At 39.7% G+C, this 24843-nt stretch overlaps 1 protein-coding gene across 6 annotated transcripts in view; it reads left to right on the forward strand.

The window, feature by feature from the left end:
• Positions 1–24843, forward strand: part of TNFAIP8 (tumor necrosis factor, alpha-induced protein 8) — a 121444-nt gene extending 96601 nt beyond the window's left edge. For 5 of the 6 annotated variants that reach the window (XM_011963680.1, XM_011963681.1, XM_011963679.1 and 2 more), the window contains one exon: positions 24217–24843. In XM_011963680.1, coding sequence (XP_011819070.1) covers positions 24217–24782 — 566 coding nt within the window. In that variant the 3' untranslated portion in view covers positions 24783–24843. Of the gene's footprint in view, positions 1–23820; positions 23937–24216 lie in introns of those variants that run through there. The other variant, XM_011963683.1, reaches the window with a different exon arrangement.

The following is a 24843-nucleotide window of genomic DNA, read 5'->3' on the forward strand; positions in this document are numbered from 1 at the left end:
ACTAACAGATTTTTTGGCATCTTGTTGCCTGTAGCTATTGCTTTATGACTTTAAAAGTAAGTACAATTTTTTTTGCTATCTCCCTAAATAATATAATTTTCCCTCCTGTCTGTTAAAAAAAAAAACAAAAAAACCCCACACTTTCCCTTCTTTCTTTCACTTACCTATTCTAAGCAGCGTGTGTGTGTGTGTGTGTGGTTTAAGAAGCCTTGACACCACATTTCCTGGAAACACTAAATTAGACACAGCATTTATTAGATGAGAGTGTCTACAACAACAAAAAAACTTGTTTCTTTTTTCTGAAGCCTCAACTCCACGCAGGTATCAATCTCTTGAGTGTCTGTTTGTTTTTCAAATAAGAAACTGTGCCAGGGAAAGATGATTTGAAATACAAAATGCATGCAAGTATTTTTAGTTTAAGGTAAAGTCAATAATGATTCTTTGGGACATTTTTAGGGACCCAACTAAGTTTCATTTGCCAAACTTAGCAATAAACCATGTTTATAAAGAATGAGGTTAAGTTCTTGCTCTCGGGCAGGACATAGCTGTGACTCTGAGGTGCTTGTGCTCTGGAACTCCTTGACTCTTTTTCATGATGGGGGCAGGCCTGAGTATCCCCTGCTATGCTGTAGATTGAGCTTGATAAAACTCTGGCCTTTTGAAAATACTGGAAACCTCTACCTAAATACCTTATACTTATTCTAATAGGTTGCTTTTAGGGAAAAAGGGAACTGTTAACATAAGCCAAACTTCCTTTTTTTTTTTTTTTTGAGGCAGAGTCTTGCTGTGTTACCCAAGCTGGAGTGCAGTGGTGCGATCTTGGTTCACTGCAACCTCCGACTCCCAGGTTCAAGCAATTCTCCTCCCTCAGCCTCCCAAGTAGGTGGGACTACGGGCACCCACCACCATGCCCAGCTAATTTTTGTATTTTTATTAGAGACGGAGTTTCACTATGTTGGCCAGGCTGGTCTCGAACTCATGACTTCAAGCGATCCGCCCGCCTGGACCTCCCAAAGTGCTGGGATTACAGGTGTGAGCCACTGCACCTGGCCCAAACTTGCATTGAGTAAAATGATTACCTGGTCTGAAACCGTAATTTCCTTTAGCTTTGTAGTGCTCAAGACTCTTGGACCTGAAAGTGGCTGGTAACTGTGTTCTAGTTTTTATGATGATGGGCACATTGTAGGCAAACAGAAAATGCCTGATAACCAGTGAAGTGTGAGGACAGGCATATGGTTCAGAGTGTAAAATATTTTGTGGAATTAAAACTTATGTAGTTTTTCATGAGATTCATAAATCATCTATACATTGATATTTATTGTGCCTCTGGCCTCATCATCTGGTTTTTAGGTGTAGGAATGTGTTTCACTCAGTAGGTAGTTGTATCATCCATGGTACCACAGTCTGTCAAAACCACACCAGACGTTGATAATGTTTTGTGCACATGGGGTGACATTTAGGAAGGCTTGTAGGACCTTTTTCTTGCTGGCTCCCTTTGAGCCAGTGTGAGTGATATTCCGTCACCTAGTCTGTATTTTGGATCACTGTGCTCAGGCCTAAACTCAGAACAGACAGACCATGGGAGAGGCTTAACCAGGTTTGTCTAGGCTGATGGAGGGCTCTAATGGGGTCACTTCTTACTCTTTTGAAAAGAGGTGGAAACTGAAATGAATTGTTGTTCAAATTTGGTCCAATCACACTTTATTGTCTGAAAACTTCTGGTATATCTTGCAGTAGCAATGGAAAAGGGAATGTTTTAGGTAACCCTTGTGTTTGAAATGCCTGCTTTTCTTTTATTATTTTTTAAATGACTTTTTGTTTGTTTAGCCACAAAAGAAGCTCTCTGTTTTAACATCTTTGGAGTTCTTCCTGGATTCTAGCCACTGGAACACAAATCAGTCCAGAAGATTATTACTAGTTAACTCTAATTTAAAATAAAAATAAAATCTCAGGAGAAAGATTAGAGAATAGAATGGTATTACTTGATTGAGGAACACAGAAACAATGCATGAATCCAGACATAAAACTCTTTGAGTTCAGTAAAGGGGGCTTTTAAACCCTAATTAATGCATTTAACAACTAAAATCCCAGCTTTTCCTGTGTTGAGTTTATACAAATTAAAAAATAGACTTTATCAGACTTTGACAGTAAATTAAAGACCCTTTATCTTCCTGCCTGGAAGTTCTATAAAATAATGGGTAATAAAGGCAAGCTATTGGTCAAAATGGTCTGAATTATGCTTGGAAAGAAAATCTTGCCTCTAAGAACAGAAGGGCCCAAAACACCGGCCCCTCCTGGGCTTGGGCCCGGAGACAAAGCAATAACGACTACTATGACCTTTACTGATCCAACATCAGTCTGCAGCCAGAGTTCCAAGCATCTTCTCTGCTATCTCTAATGATTTAAAAATATATAAAAATGTTTCACATTCTTTACCCTCCATCAGAATGCAGTGAGCAGTAAGTCAGCTCAAGAAAACATGACCCCGTGCCTAACCCGATGATACTTTGTTAGATGCCATTAAAACTTTAGAGAGCTGGGAGATTATTAAGGCCTACATTTGGAACCTGGAATCTTTTCTTTTGGGAACCTGGAATCTCAGCTCAAGGATTCTGTAGCTTCGTTTTTTTGCCTGTATCTAAGATTGCTCTGTTTTGTGATAATGTAAACTTAATGGAAGAAAATTACTTCATAGACGCTAGACATTCAAGAATTCCATACCCTTTTCGTGTTAGCTAGTGTCAAAACATTTGTTTAAACATGGTTTCTAAATTTTGGTGGTGTAGCATAAATGGTTTTATTTTATTCTGTAGATGTAGTGAAAAAAATATTTTATTTTGATTCATTAGCAAGGAAGAGATGAGAGCATTCATTTTGAGTATTTGCTATAGAAATACCCTGCATTGGAATGTGGGTAGAGTTCTGGCATTTGTGTATTTGTATGTTTCAAGGAAATAAAGGTACAGAGAAGCACTTGTTCATTGCCTATATAAAGACTAACTGTACAGCTGACAGCTTAAAAATACTGTATGACACTGCATTTCTTGTCCAACAGTAGCATCTGTTTCCTTCATTCCCAAGCCAACAAAAAGCATTAAAGATGAATGCTGAAAATGTGATAGAAAAAGACCTTCCTTTTTGGCAAGTCCATTAACTGCCCTCACTGTTCTTCTCAAAGTATAACTGCTAGACTGGATGGCATAAATGAAACAATTAACAGGATACTAGTTCAAGGGGAAACTCTCCAGTTAGGGTAGATTTAATTTTCAGATTTGGAAAATGAATCCAATTACCCATTCAAAAGACTTGATTCATTTTTTTCCCCTAAGCATGTACTTTTTATAATATACATTGTCTAACATCTGAGAGATAAATTCAGTATTATTTTCCTAAGATACTTTCTGCCTTTTGTAGCGGTGAGAATACTAGAAATTGGCTGGGCATGGTGGCTCACGCCTGTAATCCTAGCACTTTGGGAGGCCAAGGTGGACAGATTATGTGAGTCCAGGAGTTCGAGACCAGCCTGGGAAACATGGCAAAACCCCATCTGCACCAAAAATTTTTTTTTTAATTAGCTAACTGTGGTGGCAGACCTGTAGTACTAGCTACTCAGAAGGCTAAGGTGGATCACGTAAGCCTGGAAGATGGAGATTGTGGTGAGCTGAGATCGTGCCACTTCACTCTGGATTAGCAACAGAGTGAGACCCTGTCTCAAAAAAAAAAAAAAAAAGAATACTAGAAATAATATCAAGAAGAAAATTTCAATAAAATAGGTTGTCTTTCTTCAAAGAAATGATGTTTTAGGGTTTATTATTTATGAGAACTTACGTAAAATAACTGCTAGATATGATCAATAATATAATATTTTCCAAGAACAAAGATATGACCATAAACCTTGCTAATCATTTGACTAAGTAAAATAAATTCCTAGCTTTGTAAAATGGACACCACTATGTATGCAGATTTTATAAAGCCTCCAGTCTTTTAGAAAAAAGTAACCTACATACCATAAAAATACAAGTTGACCATCATAAATGGTATCTTAACATTTTTTTTTTAAAGTTATGTTAGTGGCCAGGCTCTATGGCTCATGCCTGTAATCCCAGCACTTTGGGAAGCTGAGGCAGGAGGATCACCTGACATCAGGAGTTTGAGACCATCCTGGTCAACATGGTGAAACCCCATCTCTCCTAAAATACACAAAAATTAGCCAGGTGTGGTGGCACACACCTGTAATCCCAGCTACTTGGGAGGCTGAGACAGGAGAATTGCTCGAACCTGGGAGGCAGAGGTTGCAGTGAGCCGAGATGGCGCCATTGCATTCCAGCCTAGGTGAAAGATTGAGACTGTATCTCAAAAACAAAATAAAATAAATAATAAAGTTATGTTAGTTAACACTGCAATTTTTTTTTTTTTTTTTTTTATGATCTTTGTCCTATATCTCTACCATGCTGACCTTGGTAGTGTGAATGGATTCTTCTTGGGCATATATGACACCTGAAGTCATTACAGAAGGCACTCAGCCCCTTCATCCACCCCAGACACAAAGCCTAAAAGCCGTACCCAACCCCTTTCCAACAGCCTGCTGGCCACACTGACTTTCCTATAAGATAAAATCTGCCCTACATGGGATAGCTCCTGTTAGTACACCAAGAATGACTTCCCCATAGTAAAATAACTCTTACCCCAAAATGTAAGAGAAAGTAAAGAGATGCAGATATTTTCCCTATGTTAGGCACTTCATCTACTAAGATGTGTTTCATTCAATTCATTTAGAAGTTTGTTTGGAATTTTAAAAAGTCACTTCAAAACTTTCCTCACCAGGACGTCAAGATAGGCATACAACGGGAAAGTGACTAGGGATAAGTTAATACTGGTACCTTCACCAGAGGAGGAGTAGGCAGTGTGGAAGACCTGTTGCTGCTGTTGAGTACTTTTCAGTCTAGAGAAGTTAACATGCACATAAGAAAGTACATATTACCTGGGGGTTAAAGAGGTTTCAGAAGGGCTGTGTGTGGCTGAGATCTTTGAGGCAGAACTGTTGAGATGGAAGGGATTGGCACGAAGCTTTGGAAGACTGGATGTGTGGTTGTTTCCCAAATATGGTGCGTACGCCACTGGTAGTGCAGTGACTGATTTTAGGAGGTCCCAGGCACAGTGTCAAATCATCTTGAATCATATCACAAGAAAATTAGTTCCTTTTCAGTGTCCTTGGGATTCTTGACATTCATGGAGAATGCCTGTGTTTTGGGCTATGGGATCTCTGCCACCTCACACCAGCTTACCGCCTTTTGTGCCATGTAGGTAGATGGGGACTCCTAACCTTTGGCAGGCAACAATATCCGGCTAGAAACTGATAGCATTGCTGTTTTTTTCTCACTGAATTATTTCTTATGGTTTTAAACAATTTTTAATGATTTTTAACGATATATTTAGGGGAGTATCAGTTTCCATTCACATAGTATATAGGGTTTCCTTTTATGTGAATCAGTTATTTAATACAAATACATTAAGTAACCATAAGTTAAAGTAAAATACAGATAGAGTATCCCTTATCCAAAATGCTTGGGACTGAAGTGTTTTAGATTTTGGATTTTTTTTTTCAGATTTTTGAATATTTGCATTATACTTACTGGTTGAGCATCGTATATCCGAAAATCTGAAATCTGAAATGCTCCAATGAGCATTTTGTTTTAGTGAGTGTTATGTCAGCTCTCAAAAACTTTCCAATTTTGGAGTATTTTGGATTTCGGATTTTCAAATTTGAGATGCTCAACCTGTACCGATAGTAAATAGAAAACAAGGCAAGTGGGTTAGGATGTTCCTCACGTAGGTACAGCCTGACTTTTCAGGGGAAGAGAGATTCCAGCAAAGATCCTGGGATGGAGAAGGTAACATCTTGAGAGAAAGGTGAGTAAGAAGTTGGCAGAAGCCCAGGGGATCCTGTTGACAAGTCAGAGCTGGAGGCCTTCTAGTGCAGCTTGGTTGCCAGCGCAGGGAACAGAGGGCCGTAGCTCTTTTTATGTTACACTCTAGGCTCTCTGCAAAGTGATTCAGAATGATTTGAGCCCCTGATCATTTCAGTGTGGGGTAGCTAAAGCATATCCCTACAGGAGCCAGGAGATTACCCAAGTGCTGGAATGGCCAGGGGGCTAATTGGAGAGGACCCTGTGTTTCCCACTCTCCTCCCTCAGTATTGCCAGAAGGTCAGATATTTTTCTGAGAAGCCAGAAATGTGAGTTTTTATTGAAAGTTCCCAGCTTCTACATTTTTTTTTTTTTTTTTTTTTACTAATTACAGAAATAAAACTTAGAACATTTTGGTGGCCCATTTTGGGGGTGATGGACACGTCCTGGAGTTAGATAGAGATAATGGTGGCACAACATTGTGAATATAATAAAAACCACTGAACTGTAGACTTTTTAAATGCTCACAGTGGTGAATTTTATCTTAATTAGAAAAAGAAAAAAACACTATGAGGGCCTAGCCAAAACATGTTGCCTGCCAAAAGTTTGCAAGCTTTGTTTCAAACAGAGGAATTGTTATTTGCTGCTTTTGATAATCCCAACAGAAAGCACCTTTCCACAGGGGAGCAAGTGATTGGGAATTAATGGGGGTCATGTTGTGATCCCTACATTAACCTCTAAGCCTCTGTTTTTCTTCCTGTGGTCTCCATGGCTGCTTCTATCTCTTAAAATAGGACCGATGATAGAAATGGTGAGCTATGGAGGGGCGGCCTTTCTTCTAGAGTAATGAGTGAGTGGGTGAAAAGAGACAGCTACAAAAGGTGCGGGCTGCTCAAGTATTTTAGAGAAGAGATTTATTTTATTTTGCAACGCAACTATTATAAAATTGATTGGTTGTGTTATGTTACTTGCCAAAGTTTATTTTACCAAGATATTAACCATTAGGGAAGTAATTCATCTTCAAGACAGGAAGTTCATATATTTTGGAAAACATTTTTCAGTTCTTACCAGGGAACAACTATAACGATCTTTTTAGTTATTTTCTTCAAGTGAAAAATGAGTTTAATATAGCAAGTATATATCATCAGCATCAAAGGATTAAAATTATTTTAACAAAACAATTTGTCTTTATAACTTTTGGGAGGCTCTATTAAATTTTAAATATCATTTTAAGTTTGCCAATTTCAATAAAGGCAAAATGTACAATTTAGGATCTTAAAGTAAGGATTATATCCTTCCTTAATCTTCAACTTTTTTTTCTTTCATAGCAAACTAGCAAAGGTAGAGTTTCTGCCTTTTTCTTATGACTTAAACCTAAAGAACATGCCTTTTTAAAAATATTGCATCAACATTTGTACTAAAAACAATTATTATTTTTCAGAGTGTGGGTTATTCAGTAGCTTTTACCAGTTCCAAATGTTATCAGATGATTTTTTGGATACCTATCTTTAGTAATGAAATGACCCATTTAGAATAAACACCTTCCACCCAGAGAACACTAAAATTAAAATGAAAAAAATACATAACCTTCTTCTTTTTTTTTCTTTTTTGAAATGGAATCTTGCTCTGTTACCCAGGCTGGAGTGCAATGGTGCAATCTCGGCTCACTGCAACCTCCCCCTCCCGGGTTCAAGAGATTCTCCTGCCTCAGCCTCCCGAGTAGCTAGGATTACAGGCATGCACCACCATACCCGGCTAATTTTTGTATTTTTAGTAGAGATGGAGTTTCGCCATGTTGGCCAGGCTGGTCTTGAACTGGTCTCGATCACCTCAGGTGATCCGCCCGCCTCAGCCTCCCAAAGTGCTGAAATTACAGGCGTGAGCCACTGCACCCGGCAAAAATAAACTTTTTCAAAAGGACTATATTGGAGTATTTATTTCTTATGTAAGAGTATTTGAAATATAATTAAAGCTAATGTTATTTATTTGTATCCTCTTATTTTGTTTGTGTTTTCTAAAAAACAGTATTCGTTCCCTTCCCACCCCCCACGTCTTTCTGCTCCACCAAAAACAACCTGAGAAAGCTTTTAATCCAGCAGATACATATTAAAGATTAATTGAGCATTTATTATTGCAAGGAATAAATAATAAATTGTAACCAACCACTAGGATTTACTTTCAGGAAGTATGGAAACAAAAGTATGATAAGCAGTTTCCAACAACAGTTAGAGACAGGATAGAGCATTTCTGAATGGGATGGTCAATGAGGACTCCCTGATATTTGGAAGGTGATATTTGGGAGGGACTGTGGGAGACTTCATCAGCTCAAGACAGCTCCCCCTTGGTTCCTTCATGCCTCTGCTCAAATATCACCTTTTCAGAAAGGCCTTCCCCAAGTATATCAAGTACCCTAGATAAAATAACATAGTTCCCCCTCCCATACACACATTTCATTTTTCTTTTAGCCTATATTGCTGCTTGACATATTTATATGTGTTTGTTTGTTTATATATTAAGTATACTTCTGCTAGAATCTGTGCTTCCTGGGAGTAGGCACTTTGCCTGGCACACAACAGTTGCTTAATAAAAATGTGTTGAATGAGGCCAGGTGTGGTGGCTTATCCAGTAATCCAGCACTTTGGGAGGCCAAGACAGGAGGATTGCTTGAGGCCAGGAGTTGGAGACCAGCCTGGGCAACATAGTGAGACCCCGTCTCTACCACAAAATACAAAGATTAGCCACGTATGGTGGTATGCACGTGTGGTCCCAGCTACTCAGGAGGCTGAGGTGAAAGGATCACTTAAGCTTAGGAGGTCAGAGTGACATTACACTCCAGCCTGGGCAACAGAGTGAGACCCTGTCTCAAATAAATAATTAAATAAGAAGTAAAAAAAATAAAAAATAAAAATTTGTTGGAGAAAGAATGAGGGAATGAATGGGGGAAAGTTTTTCCGCCATAAGTCTCTTGACTGTGTGGAGCTCCAAACTGGTATGGAGGATCCAAGTTCCATTTTCTCCTAGGATCATTATAAATTTGGCAAATTTACCACTGCTCTGTGACTTAGTTGATACATTCTATAGAAATAAGGAGATTTTGGTACTCAAATGTAGCTTCCTGAAGTCTACGACAAGTGTTATGAAAACAAATCATGATCACTTAACCTTCCCACCACTTCACCTTGCAAACCCTTCCTTAGAACCTCACTGTCTATACATAAGTTGTGTTTAAATTATTTCACAAATCCATAGAACCCACATGTGCCCCTCAGTTTCCAACGTACAGGTACACTGCTGGCCCAGATTTTAAGTTCCTGACTACCCAGTAGGAGTTGAAATATAATCACATTTATTTCTGTAAGGCAGTGATCACCTATGCAAGTGCCTGCAGAACCCAGGAAGTGAACAGAAATGTGTAGATGGCCAGGAGGGATGTGGTAGGCTGGAAAGGGTTGTCTTCTAAAGGAGGCAGCCAAAATTTAGCTCAAATCCATTGTTGTCATGTGCAAACGTGGGCCCATTTGGTCAGATTTGATCAAAGAAAATCAGACACACACATTTTGAGGCTAAATTTCCCAATTTTCTAACATGGACCACTAATCCTAAAATACAGTCCTGGATGGGCCAAATAATATGGTATCCAGGTTACAACTTCTGCAAGGCATCCTGATCTAAATAAAACGGGATGCCTGAGCATGCGGAGAGGAAAGGTTAGAAAGAGAGGTAACAGCTACTTCACAGAAAACATAAATGCTGTGCTGGTGGTGGGCACCTCTGCTTCTGTAGAACTCTGGGGTTTTTTTCCTAGAATTTCAGAGCTTCAGAGTGTCTTGATAATTTAAAATGAGATAGTTTACATTAAAACCTAGTAAATTCCATCTTCCTCTTTGCTTACCTTTAACTGGATCTAGCCTCCCGACATTAACATGGCTATAAAATGCCTGACTAACAACATTTGGATACAGTTATTGAGGAAAAATTGTGACAAGAATGTTGAGAGGTTGTGCCAAGATGCATATTTGAGAGATGCCCAAGCTGAGGCCAAGAGGTTACTGCTCCTAAAATATTCAAACAGATGGGTTTGGGATATTTGCATGGAAGATTCTAGAACATTTGCTGTAAGAATTGAATTAACTAAATATGGTCACTTCTCCAAACAAAAGTATCCGGTTATTCTGTATGTTTTGGCAAAGGGCAGGAAAGAAAAGCAATAGATTAAAAAAATGAAAATGCATTTCTTTTACATAGGTTCCTCCCCTTTAAAGCAAAAAGTGGCTGGGCACAGTGGTTCACGCCTGTAATCCCAGTGCTTTGGGAGGCTGAGACAGGAGGATCACTTGAGCCCAGGAGTTTGAGACCAGCTTGTCCCACATACTGATAACTCATCTCTATAAGGAGAGCCTGGCATGGTGGTGTGCGCCTGTAATCCTAGCTGCTAGGAGGCTAAGGTGGAGGATCTCTTGAGCCCAGGAGTTCGAGGTTGCAGTGAGTTATGATTTCACTACTGCACTCCAACCTGGGTGACAGAGTGAGACATTGTCTTTTAAAAATAAATAAAACAAAAGATAGTTTGTATCCATATTTAGTGTTATGTGTTTATTCATGGAGTACAAATAAATTCATTTATTAAGCTCTAAATAGAAGAAATCGTATTGATTTCCTGATACACCTTCATGAATTGCTGTAAAAGAGAGTGAAGGCAGATTAGAGCATAGGGTTTAGTGCACCCCACGATAGCTGGAGGGCACGTGTTAAGCACTTGGAAGAATATATAGAGATAAAAAGGTGTGTACCTGTACCTTACTTGTCAAGGATCCTAAATAGATTAAGAGAGGAATTTAACTCTCTCACAAGACAGAAAAGCAGTTTAGGAGAGATTTATTCTGGCCATTGGATTCAGAAAAGCCTTTTGGAAGAGGCGGCATTTACACTGAGCTTTACAGGATCAATAGCACTCTTTCAGGCAGCGATGGAGGGGGAAGGCAGATATATAGCTTTTCTTTAATTTCTGTTCCCTGATGTGTTTGACCTGTGCTCCTTCATATTTTATTTATTTTATTTTAATTTGATTTGATTTGAGACAGGGTCTCATCTGTCACTCAGGCTGGAGTGGAGTGGTGTGATCTGAGCTCACTGCAACCTCAACCTCCCAGGCTTGAGCAATCCTCCCAGCCCAACCTCTTGAGTAGCTGAGACCACAGGCGTACACAACACCTGGGTAATGTGGGGTTTTTTTTGTATTTTTAGTAGAGATGGGGTCTCTCTATGTTGGCCAGGCTGGTCTCAAACTCTTGACTTCAAGTGATCTGCCCGCCTCAGCCTCCCAAAGTGCTGAGATTATAAGCATGAGCCACTGTGGCCGACCTGTCCTCCTGCTTTTTAGTTTGAGGAGTTGCTTTATCTGGGGGAGCAGGCAGGCTCTAAGAAGTGGGATTCTGCAGCTGGCTAGCAGCATTATGGCATTTGGTAGGCAATTTATAAACAATGAACATTATCCTAATCTCATTTTTCTTATAGAGCAGCTGTGTGCTATAGTAAGAAGTAATGGGCCTCAGCTTTGCCACTATTTATGCACCCTTAGATAAGTCACTTGACTTCTGAGCCTCACTTCTCTTATCTGGGTCCCCCAGGGTTAAGTAATAACAGGACCAAACCAGAAATGCATTTGAAAGTGTTAGTGAATATGTCTTGCAAACTGTAGAGTGCTACACAAAAATCAACCGTAAGTTTTGTTGTCTTTGTTATGTGGCCAGGAGCAACCTGATGAAACCAGAAAGGGTGTGTTGACCATTGATGCCAGCTGTGGGTCTGGTTCAGTAACTTCACTCTAGTGTGCTGGATTTTAAAATGTTACTGGTTTTCTAAGCCCTGCATGAATATAAATATTCATCAAGAGTCAGGGCCTCTGGCAGGATGGGAGAATTTAGGGATGGAAATGTGTAGAAAATCACGGAGCTGTTTAGAGGATTTTCCTCTACATTCTGGTAGATGATTGGATTATATCAACATTGGAAAGGTTTCATGTCTTCAAGAAAATATGTAAATAAATACAGCTTAATTGAAAACTCTTTAGAAAGACTGATGTATCCTAATTCAACATAATAAATAAGGGAAGGGTTCGTTTAATTTAAAAAGACAAAGGATGGTTCACTAAGTTCAGTTTTGTATAAACAGTTATAGGATATTTTAATTTAATTTCAAAGCCATTTTGTAGCCTAGCGGTATAGTTAGGCCCTGTTCAAACTTTGGTTTACAGTTATTATCTAGAATGGTCTAAGTTTTCTATTCTCTTGGACACTCTATCAAAATTTTTTAAATGTTTAGTATAATAAGCTCTGTTTAGAAAACATTTTATCTGGATTCCTTGCACAAGCTGACACCTGTATTTTTGTGGGAAAAAAAAATCTTGAGAGGGAATTAAATCTGTCCATAGTCTACTCACAGCATGCCTTTATAGCCAGAGTATGTCTGAAAATTTTAAGTACAGCATTCTAGGAGTACAGGTCAGAGCAGGCATGGTCTAACTTTACTATGTATTAAAATCAGGTAGGGTGCTTCTTACAAATGCTAGCTCTCAGACTGCAATCCTGGAGATTCTGATTCAGTTGGTTTAGCCATTTCTAAGAGGCCTCCGGCACTTCTGTGGTAGATGGCCCATGACACTAAGAATTCTGCCTCAGATGCCTGCTATGTCTATCCTCTCCCTGCCAAACAAAGCCTTCTTGAAAACCAAGTATTGGCTGGGTGCCATGGTTCACGCCTGTAATGCCAGCACTTTGGGAGGCCAAGGATGGCAGATTGCTTGAGCTCAGGGGTTTGAGACCAGCCTAGGCAACATGTTGAAACCCTCTCTCTACCCAAAAAATACAAAAATTTAGCCAAACATGGTGGTGTGCCTGTAGTTCCAGCTGCTTAGGAGGCTGAGGTGGGAGGATTACCTGAGCCTAGGAGGTTGGAGGCTGCAGTGAGCCATGATTGCGCCACTGCACTCCAACTGGGCTACAGAGCAAGACCCTGTCTCAAAAAAAAAGAAAAAAGAAAAGAAAAAGAAAAAAGAAAAAAACAGAGTGCAGAAACTATATACCACAGTACAGAGGCCATTCCCCTGTCTCCTTTTCCTAGGATGTAGTAAGAAGGTCCACTCCTGTTGACAGTCCCAGGGTCCCAGCCAAGATTTCTTGGTTATACTTTCAATAAGGGTGGCACTTTGGCCAGAGGAGTTTCTCTAGGGACAGGGTGGCCAATATGGTGAAACCCCATCTCTACTAAAAATATAAAAATTAGCCGGGCATGGTGGTGGGTGCCTGTAGTCCCAGCTACTTGGAAGGCTGAGGCAGGAGAATCGCTTGAACCTGGGAGGTGGAGGTTGCAGTGACCCGAGATGGTGCCACTGCACTCCAGCCTGCAAAAACAAAAAACAAACAAAAAACAGTACCTTTGTAGTATTTCCTGGGTCTTAACAAGCTGTATATAATGTTTCAATTTTTTCTAAAATCCACAGGACACACATACATCCTTGGGTTTCTGACATATAGGTACACCGATGAACAAAATTTTTAATTCCTAATTAGCCAGTAGGAATTCCGCAGATCTGCTCTGGAATACAATCATATTTATTTCTATAAGGCAGAATCTTCTTTTTCCTTGAGGTCAATCTCCTTTTGTGAAACTTTCCTCAAACCTAACCTCCATCACCCCCTCAGCAAAAACTGATGTTTCCACTTTTTGCTACCATTGCATTTTTACATGTTCTTGTTACACAATTTATGATGCATTCTGCCTAGCTGTGTACTCATCTATCCCCAGACCAGTCCCTGGGAGTCTGAGTGGAGAGGAGGGATAGTGTTATTTGTCTTTGAAACCACAGTATCTTATACATTATAAACACTCAACAGAAGTTTTTGTTGACTGACTCACGTCTCTGGGTTTATGTTCTCTCTTTCCCCACGCTCCGTTCAGAAGACCTGATCATAAGACCTGTGGTATCCTATACCAGCAGAACATCCACAGTATCTACCACAATAATGATAATAATAATTGCTTACATCATTTGACCCCATTATTTTATATTTGATGCTGTTCTAAGCACTTTATATGGATTACTTTCATTTAATCCTCATGGTAGTCCCATTTGCAGATGAGGAAAGTGAGGCATAGAGAGGTTAGATAATTTGCTCCAGGGACATGGGCACTCAGTAGCAGGGCAAGGCCCCTGACCCTGTCTGACTCTAGAGCCGGTGTTTGCAGTTACTGTAACGCCTGGGTGTACCCGACTGCCTGTCTTGTATTCCCTTATTTACATCTGATAATTGTGAATTCATTCCAGAGGAATACCAAGAACCCTAGTTAATTTGTTAGCCAATTATTTTCACTGACTGTATCCTACAGATTTGTTATTGTATCCTCTGTGAAATTAATTTGCAAAACTTGGGTAAGCAAAGTTAAAGTGTTTCTTTATCACGCTAATCCTCAAAGCCTTTAGTGTTATAACAGCATTTTGTGCCTCTCCAAAGGGAACCTTTGTGTACTGTTTCCCAAACTTATTTAACTAGAGATAATTTTTCCCCCATAAGACTCCTTTAGCTTATTAAAGAATTAGGGTTTTTGTTTTTTTAACGTAGTTTGTCAGAGAAGCTAGCTAATGCCCTTGTGCGGTTCCCAAGAAATTTCTCGGGTCTTTTATATTTAGGTAAATCCTTACTTTTGACAGTTTCTTATTTAGTCTTAAATAGGGTGACCACTTACATTCTGGGTCAGTCACAGATCTGTTGTCATGGTGTAATTGCTAACAGCACTGTTTCCAAAGGTATTCCATTTGGATGATAAATTCTATGATCACTCTAATCATAATACTTGCTCCCCAACCGTTAAATAAAGACCGGCTTTACATACCTGCTACCTTCTCATCAGTCATTGAAGGACTCTTACTGATAATGTGTGCGTAGGAACAAAGGTCATAGCCCATCTTTCTCCAGCATTTCACCATTTTATGTCATAGTTTTATGTGGAATTATGGACACATATACAGTTTATATTCTTTCATCACTCAAAAGTTGCATTTCTTAAGAATTGCAAGCCTCCAAGGCTTTTTGCACTGCTCAGTATCTGTTCGTGTATTTGCTTAGTTATGCAGGGAGGAAAAAAACAAATCTAAGTTGTCTCTTGGAAGCAAGGGCAAGGGTCGAGGGTCAAAACCGCAGTGGGTGGCAAAGATGAGAAAAAGCTTTTCCACTCCATGTATTCTGACTTTTGAACAATGTAAGTATATTGTCATTTTAGATTATATTTTAAAATGTTTAGAAACTGCTCAGGTTCTTCCCTGGAAGCTATTTCAAGTCCAGCTGGGTTGATCTTCCTTATGGTCTGTTTCTTCCCTGCAGGGAGACTTGGTCCCTTTCTTTTCTTTCACCTTACTTCACTTAGCCAGACGTTAATATATCTTCTCACACTTTCAAGAAGAAGCTTCTTTTCTTAAGTTCATGTATTACAGTGTAACAACTTGGAGTTGGACATATCTGAGTTCAAGTTAATCTCTGCCACTTACTGTATGACCTTAAGATAGTAACTTAATTTCTCTGGGCCTCAGTCACCTCATTTGTAAAATGAGAATAATAATAACCTCCTTCCTAGGGTTGCTGTAAAGCTTCAATAAGATAACGTGGCCTGGCACGGTGGCTCACGCCTGTAATCCTAGCACTTTGGGAGACTTAGGTGGGTGGATCACCTGAGGTCAGGAGTTCGAGACCAGCCTGGCCAACATGGCAAAACCCTGTCTCTACTAAAAATACAAAAATTAGCCGGGCATGGTGGCATGTGCCTATAATCCAAGCTACTTGGGAGACTGAGGCAGGAGAATCGCTTGAAGCTGGTGAGCGGAGGTTGCATTGAGCCGAGATTGTGCCACTTCACTCCAGCCTGGGCGAAAGAGCGAAACTTCATCTTAAAAAAATAAAATAAAATAAATAAGATAACGCAAGTTCTAGGCAGTTCCAGGGATAATGTAGTACAAATTCAAAAAATGGGGACTGCTGTTATTATTATTATCACTTATTATTATCATCACTGTAGTCATTATTGCCTAGGGCAACCAATGAGTCTTGTGGATATAAACCTCTGGCTCTGACTTTGGGTAACCACAAAATTCATTTCCCATAACCTCTATCCTAATTATTTTTGAGACTGACAGTCTTTGAGGTCCAACCATACTGCTTTATAGAAACATCACCAAACTTTTTTCCATTCCTGGTATCAGAAACCTAGAAGCAGCGGGGACATTTTATCAGAATTTATGCCATAAAGAAGGTATCATATGATTTCTGGGGCAAATTGATAGAAAAAGAGCAGAGATGGGGTCTGATATGAAGTTAGAGGAGTTGAAACTCAGGAAATGACATTTTCAAAATCATCACAAAATTAAGCCACAGGAATAAAAGATACATAGTTGAACTCAAAATCATGATGAAGAGATTCCAGAATTAAAGCCTGAGATCACACAAGGAAAGGCTTCATCCTGTTTTCTTCAAGGCATAATTTTTCTTGTCCACGAATTTGGCAAATAGGGGACGTAAGGAGAAATGGCCTAGTACGCTGCTGGATCTTTTTAGATTTATAAGTCATTAAATCTCATTTAAGCCACACCAACGTGAAGTGACCTCCAATGTAGAAGATGAGAAAACTGTGTTTCAAATAAATTAAATTGCACCCAAGTTTACAACCTGGGACTCTTGACTTTGAGCCTTTTGTTTCCACCCATGCTGTTCTTTCTCACCGGGCTTCACCGCTGCTCTCGGGTCTCTGGTTCTCTGAGAGCCTTCGGAAACTCTACGTGAGAACGCTGTGACTTCTAAAGTGACCTGTCAGCCGCTGTGCCTTTAACTGTGGTTTTTCACTTTGGCTTTATTTTTGGCCCATTATCTTTGCGTCTTGCTGCTGTTGCATAGCTTTTCATGGATGTTGACTAGACTTCTCTTGTCTTGTAGTAGGCTTTCATTTCGTGATAGACCAGTTTTCTCTAGGCAGAATACCCCTATATTGACTATCAGAGTCCTCGTAGTACTAAATCTATTTCTAACAAGAAGGTAAGCACCTTAAAAAAAGAGAAATTCCCTTCTAAAGAAAGTTGTTAATATGTTATATATTTTAAATGTCATTATGAAAGAGAAAATGTAACTCCTTATTAACTGAACTATGTGGGGTCTCTGTTTTCACCCAGCCATCTGACATCTTGAATTTCTCAGTTCGTGATACTACCAGAAGGAATTAATTTTGACCAAATGTGATTCTGTACTAAAGAGCATTAGAATGTATTTGAAGTTTAATTTGTTGTGTTCTTTAACCTATGAAGAAGGCTGTTCTGTGGCAGGGATTGTGTGAAACTCATCTGTGTGGTCCATGTCCATTTATCTCTGGAACACCTCCAAAAAGTGGGGATCGTTGTACTCATCTTACAGACGAGGAAGCCGGGTCCCAGTAATATGCCTGAGCAGTATGGCAGTTCGTGGAACCATTAGCTACAGAGTATTTGTACCTTTATAAGTATACTCTAGTTTTCCAGGACCCTGGGGAAATAAGTTGCCACAGAAAAAGAACACTAGTGCATTAAAGGTTCATACTGCAATCTTTTTTAAAAAAATGTTTTTGGTGGAAAACATTCTAATATGTGGTTACAGGGTATGTTTTTTAAGAGGATAAACTCATGACTCTCATATAAATACATATTGCACATATTGAAGATTTTACTTAACTCTGTTTATTAATGAGGGAACCAGTAGGCTCTTACATTTGGTTCAAAGGAGAATCTTAAGAGCAGGCAAACAAGAAGATCAGGAATCAGTCGCAGCTCCGCTGGACACATGTTATTTGCGTCTGTATGTAGAAGAGCCATTTGCAATATTATCAGTTTTCCACAATTTACAAATAGCTAAGCGAAGCACAATAAAGGGAATCTGGAAGAGTGTGTTAGACAATTCCTAATACTCCCTTCAAAAGAACCCAGTGTTTTTTGTTTTGTGTGTATGGGGGAGGAGCATTTCAAAGTCACCAGTTTCTCTGACATGTCTTCTTTACTATGTTGCCTTTTAAGGTGAGCATGTATTTTTCTGCAGTATAAGACACAGAGTGAATGACTTAGCTTGCCCCATGATGGCGCCTGTCACTGGTTCTTAACCACTTGGGAGGGTGTGCATATACCCCCAAAATGTGCATTCCATATCAGGTTAAAGACTTCAGATGTATTGATTCTCCCAAGACTGTGTTCTATGTGACAGCCTCCATCTGTGTGGCATAAGGCCAGTTTTGGGATTAAGGTGCCTGGCACTTGTCTTCTCTCTCTAGATGATAAGATTGCCAACAGCTTGCTGCCGTGGTCGTTGCTTCTGACCCTTCCAGGGCAGCCCCCTGTAGAGTTCATATCTGTGCTGCTTCTACTGGGGCTCCCTCCCTCCCTCCCTCCCTCCCTTCCTTCCTTTCTTCTCCCTCTCTTTTTCCTTCTGTGGTTTCTTCTCTGTGCTGTTGAATTTCTGACTTTGGGATTTTGAGTGTGAAAGCTGGTGACACTGACACATCACTAGCCACTCCCAGCATTCCTTGCTCTTCTCTGGAGCACTGCCAAATCTCCATGTAGGGAGGTCAACTGTTAGCCTGCTGACTTCTTATGACAGGGTTCATGGTTCGTGGTTTGTTCTGGCCACTTTCTTATCACCAAAGCTGACTTTTTACTAAGTCCCATTAGATTTAGAATTATTTAGATGCAAGAGAGCTAAGGTTTTATATATTTAAAGAACTTTTATTAAGAGATAACAGCCAGACATGCTTTCCAAATTATTATCTTTTCTATCCTTCCTAATATTAGACCCCTGGATCCAATTTTAACTAGGCAAGAATTTGCAATATATGTACATCTGTTGTCATCACTGTTAAAGAGTCCCAAATGTAATAGATTTGAGGGGAAATAATTATGTATTTACTGGTAAGACTGTAAAGAAAATGATTTAAGTACTTTATTAGAAAATTCTAGTGGGAGTAGTTATGTTATGGGGCATTTTTGTTAATTTTCATAAAACTATAGGTATTAATATCAAAGGACTTTTCTCCTGAGCACATTTTTTCTTGCATATTTGGGTCAGTATATTTTTATCATATTTATCTCTAACTTTATAATTTTGATGCTAAAGCCAGAATTCCCTAAATACCACTTTGCCTTATAGCAAATGTTGCTGAAATGGCCAAGGGAGGAGATACAGAGACAGAGAGGGAGGGAGGTAAGATAAGTAACGTAAAGTAGCATGTACACCTTATTTCTAGAAAACAGTCTTAAACAGTTTTAATGTGGTGGTAATGCTTTGTATGTTTTTTTTTTTTTAAATACAGCATTATTCTTCATTAATGAACAATTTACATGTCTGTTTCCAAACACAAGTGAATTCATCTTAAGAGGCAAAAAACCGAATGAATATTTTCAGCACTTTCTCCTTCGGGAACATCTCCTGTTTACATCCTAGTTGCTTCCCAGGACATGCCTTAGGTCTATCCCTCTGGCACATGTTTAAACATAGATTCAGCCAGAAGCAGAGGTGGGCCTGTGTTTAATCTCCTACTACAGTTCAAGTCAGAACTACACCTTGCTTTTACTCTAAATATTTGCATTATTGTCCTTGGATATTTTCCCATTGTGCACAACAAATCTCTCCTCTTTAAAAGAATTGGTTGATCAGTAAGAGAAATCATATTCTGGAGTGCACTTAGAGGGAAGAAAACCCACATGTTTAATGAGGTAAAACAAATACCTGTTTCTCTACCTTTTAATACAACAAATAAAAACATCCACTAATGTATTTACAACTTTCGTTTTACAGGCCAACATGTTTTCATAGAGAAGTATTTAACTATATTGTGGATGAGATAGGGGAAATTGATTTCTGCTTCTGGACCAGCCACTTTCTAGGCCTGCAAGATGACACAGTGAACATGATACACAGAATTTTTGCTCTCAGAGTTTAAATCCCAGTAGGGAGAAGCAGGCAATAAAAATGGAGGCAAATGATGAGGATTTAAGGAACAAGGAGGTGCGATAGTTAGCAAAGAACTTAAGTGAAGCATCTTTTTTTTTCTTTTCTTTTTTGAGACAGGGTCTTGCTGTGTCGCCCAGACTAGAGTACAGTGGCGTGATTATAGTTCACTGCTGCCGTGTAGCCTTGAACTCCTGGGCTTAAGCGGTCCTCCCACCGCAGCCTCCTGAGTACATAGGACTACATGCCCAGCTAATTTTTTAAAAGTTCTTTTTGTAGACACAGGGTCTTGCTATGTTGCCCAGGCTGGTCTCGAACTCCAGGGCTCAAGTGATCCTCCCACTTTATCGTCCTAAAGTGCTGGGATTACAGGCACGAGCCACTGCGCCTGGCCGCATTTGCAAATTTCATTTCTTGAAACTGGCTGATATGTAAAAATAGATGAAAAGGGGTTTGAACTAGGCTCCTGTCCATGGAGATGGAGGGAAGTGGATAGAATTCAGAGAAATGCGGGAGGAAGGTGGAATGGAAAGAACTTAATAATGGACTGGGTAAGGGAGAGAATGGTATGGTGGATGATCCCTAAGTCTCTGATTTGATTGAGCAAAAGGTTGGAGGGGATGCTGTTAATTGAGATCATAAAGAGCAAAAGAGGAGCACTTAGTAGGGAGGCAGGAAAGAATCAAAGATCAGTTTTGCATTTGGTACATTTGAGATGCCTGCAAAATAGCCAAGGAAAAGAAAAATCTCGAATGTATTTACAAAATGAGTCCAGAAAAGAGGTCAGGACTGAGTTATAGCTATGGGAATTATTGGCACATGGGTGGTATCTGAAGCTGTGGGAGTGGATGAGATCACACAGGGGTGAGGATAGACTGAAGGAGAAAAACTTGGTCCAGTACTAGCTCTGAGATACACCAGACTTTTAAGGGATCTGGTAGAGCATGTGGAACTGACAAATGAGCCTGAACAGGAATGACTAACAGCAGTTAATTTGCAAGAAAAAGTAACATACTTCATGAGCACAGACCACACATCCCTGGCCAGCGACTCTCAGCCACAAGCCCCAGTTGGCTCCAAAAAAGCTTTCTCTAGTGCTGGAAAAGAAATCTACTCACGCATGTCTTCTTGGTGGAGGGGGAGAAAGAGCTTCAGATGGTGGAGGGGACAAAGAGCTTCAACCTCATTTAAAAAGACAACTTCATTGGAATAACCCAAAGAATAAAAGGAAAGTGTGACACAGCTGCTGTTTCTGGAACGGGGTTTGAAGCTCCTCTAGGACAAATATGAAAGCCTCAGAGATCAACTTCTCTATCTTGATTCATACTTGATTACCAGTAAACGGGGAATGATCTTGCTTAGTTGGCAGTAGATTTGCCTTTTACACACTCTCTTGCAGGAAGTTGAAGTGCTGTATCATAGAGTTTTTGTTTTCCATGTTTGAAGTTAAATGGAATATTGAGATTTAATCAGAAAAGTAGCTGAGAAGAGGTGCAAATGTGAAAGTCCAGCCTTGGATAAAGGAGAAATCTTATGAATATCTCTCCCTCTGGTTTCAATATTTCACAACATAAAGTATGTCCAACTGATAGACTTGTAGTAAATCCCAGGTAAGATATCTGTAGACTGTGCCATGTTCTAAAACATTAAAAACACAATAACATTTCAACTTTATATGAAATATATTACTGAAATCCTACTTATTTGCTGTGTAGCTGAAAATGGTTGGGTATCCCTACATAATAAATCAAGTTTATTGATTTTTTTCAAGGTCTATATCAGGAGTTCTGAGATGAAATATGGTCCCTGGTTTTAATGTGGTACTCTTAGCAATGTGGGTGCCATTTCTTTTGACATAAATTCTTTAGGGTGAATTAATCTTTACACTCTTTTGCAAATAACTGAAGAATAGAAATAGAAACAGACTTCTGCTTAAATGATAAAAACATAAAACATTAAATGATGGAAACTTCTACATAAAGTTGGCTGTTTCTCACACATTTTCACTTTCCTTCTCTTTTTCAAAATATATTTTAGTTCTTCTGCAGTTTCAGTTCATGTTTCAGAAGTGTAAATTTCGACATTTGTGAGGGGACCCTTTCTCAATCAGTGAAGACATTCTTTCAGTGGATGGCACTGTGGATGGCGCTGTGTATTTCTAAATGATGTTCGGGTCATAAGGAACCATTTTGCAGCTACCTCTACTATATATCACGAACTACTTTGGTCCAACTTTCAAATCTGATTTGGTTCTTCTTCTCCTCAATTTTACTGAATTTTAATTTAATTTTTTTCTGAGACAGGGTCTCACTCTGTTGCCCAGCCTGGAGTGCAGTGGAACAGTCAAGGCTCACTGTAGCCTCAACTTCCCAGGCTCAGATGATTCTCCCACCTCCACCTTCCTAGTAACTGGACTACAGGTGCACACCACCACACCTGGCTAATTTTTTTTTTATTTGTAGTTTTTTGTTGCGATGGGGTTTCACTATGTTGCTGAGGCTGGTGTCAAACTCCTGGGCTCAAGCGATCCTCTCACTACCTTGGCCTGCCAAAGTCCTGGGATTGCAGGTGTAAGCCACCACACCCCACCTTTCCCCAATTTTAAATCCAACATGGCAGTTCTGGATTAAGGGAGTCACTCTTCTTATATGTCCTCCCAGTCTGGATTTTGAAGCAGCTGCCTTTTTGCTTCCTAATGATGCTAGCCCATCCAAACTAGAAATAATCTTATATAATCATTGATGCCTTGACTCATTTGTATGTATCTGTCTTTTTAAACTTTTTAATCTTTCCTTACCAAATGACTGCTGTCCAACACCCAGGCCTAGGCTTAAACAGCGGCATATATGGAGAGAACAGTTGCCACTCAACTCAGAGATGAAGTAGACACTCAAAGAACTGCAGTTCTTAAGCCTTAAGAGAAGCAGGAGAAAGCACAGTTGTAGAGTAGTTTAAAGATTGCTACATGGGCCAGGTGCAGTGGCTTATGCCTGTAATCCCAGCACTTTGGGAGGCCGAGGTGGGTAGATCACCTGAGGTCAGGAGTTAAAGACCAGCCTGGCCAACATGGTGAAACCCTGTCGCTACTGAAAATACAAAATTAGCCGGGCATGGTGGAGGGCGCCTGTAATCCCAGCTACTATGGAGACCGAGGTGTGAGAATCACTTGAACCTGGGAGGTGGAGGTTGCAGTGAGCCAAGATCACGCCAATACACTCCAGCCTGGGCAAAAATTGCAAAACTCCATCTCAAAAAAAAAAAAAAAAAAAAACAGATTGCTGCATACATGGAGTGGGGAAAATTGTGGTAGAACAAAGTAAACTTGGTTTGGAGAATAAACATTTATTGAGCATTTTCACTTGACCAGCTCTAAGCTAGGAAGATTACATATAGTGTCTCTTTAATATTTAATATGTACAGCCATTATTATGTATATTGTGAACATCTGTCAGAAGTTATAATTCCAAAAGTAAACTCTAAGCAACAGCTTTTTCAAAGTATATTTTTCATGTAGCACATTTCATTAGCTCATGAAAAAGGTTATTTCTCCAAAATGTATAAAAATGTAAAGCAAACAATGGCCATTCATCAGAAATAGCAAGTGACAATGAGCTCTCCAAGGAGCACTTCTTTCCAACACTCGACTTCTGGAGGTTGAAATTCAAGGTACTTAGGACAGCCAAATTGGTAGGCACTGGCCAATGTCTTGGGAAATTTGACTTTTTGCAACTGGATTATAAAACAAGGCTCTCCTTTTGATTTGCTTAATCTGCCATTTTACTCAATATTATGGCTTTGCCATTTGTTCTTCTTCCATTTAAATGAATTTCTTTTAAATCGCTTCTGGTTGCTGTTGCCCAGATGACAGGTGTAAAGTTGATTTTGTATTTTTTGTTTGTTTTGAGACAGAGTCTTGCTGTGTCACCCAGGCTGGAGTGCAGTAGAGCAATCTCAGCTCACTGCAACCTCCGCCTCCTGGGTTCAAGCAATTCTTCTGCCTCAGCCTCCTGAGTAGCTGGGATTATAGGCTCCCGCCACCATGCCCATGTTGGCCAGGCTGATCTCAAACTCCTGATCTCAAGTGGTCCGCCCACCTCGGCCTCCCAAAGTGTTGGGATTACAGGCATGAGCCACTCCACCCAGCCAAAAATTCTTTTCTGAACAGAGACTAATGTCAGTAGATGGAAGACAAACCACAAATGGTGGGAAAATGAGGAGAAAAGTGCTCCCTAATACCTGTTTTTAGTTCGCTTCGCTTGCTGATATTTACAAATTGTTCATTCTTTTCCTCTCTCTTATTTTTTTAGTGGCCACAGATGTCTTTAATTCCAAAAACCTGGCCGTTCAGGCACAAAAGAAGATCTTGGGTAAAATGGTGTCCAAATCCATCGCCACCACCTTAATAGATGACACGAGTAGTGAGGTGCTGGATGAGCTCTACAGAGTGACCAGGGAGTACACCCAAAACAAGAAGGAGGCAGAGAAGATCATCAAGAACCTTATCAAGACGGTCATCAAGCTGGCCATTCTGTACAGGAATAATCAGTTTAATCAAGATGAGCTAGCACTGATGGAGAAATTTAAGAAGAAAGTTCATCAACTTGCTATGACCGTGGTCAGTTTCCACCAGGTGGATTATACCTTTGACCGGAATGTGTTATCCAGGCTTTTAAATGAATGCAGAGAGATGCTGCACCAAATCATTCAGCGGCACCTCACTGCCAAGTCACACGGACGGGTTAATAATGTCTTTGATCATTTTTCAGATTGTGAATTTTTGGCTGCCTTGTATAATCCTTTTGGGAATTTTAAACCCCACTTACAAAAACTATGTGATGGTATCAACAAAATGTTGGATGAAGAGAACATATGAGTGCCTGAGTTAAGATTGTGACTGATCGTGATTGATTTGAAGATGGAGCACTGCTGATTTA

This window comes from Colobus angolensis, unplaced genomic scaffold, assembly GCF_000951035.1.
Source record: "Colobus angolensis palliatus isolate OR3802 unplaced genomic scaffold, Cang.pa_1.0 Scaffold62, whole genome shotgun sequence".
NCBI lineage: Eukaryota > Metazoa > Chordata > Mammalia > Primates > Cercopithecidae > Colobus > Colobus angolensis.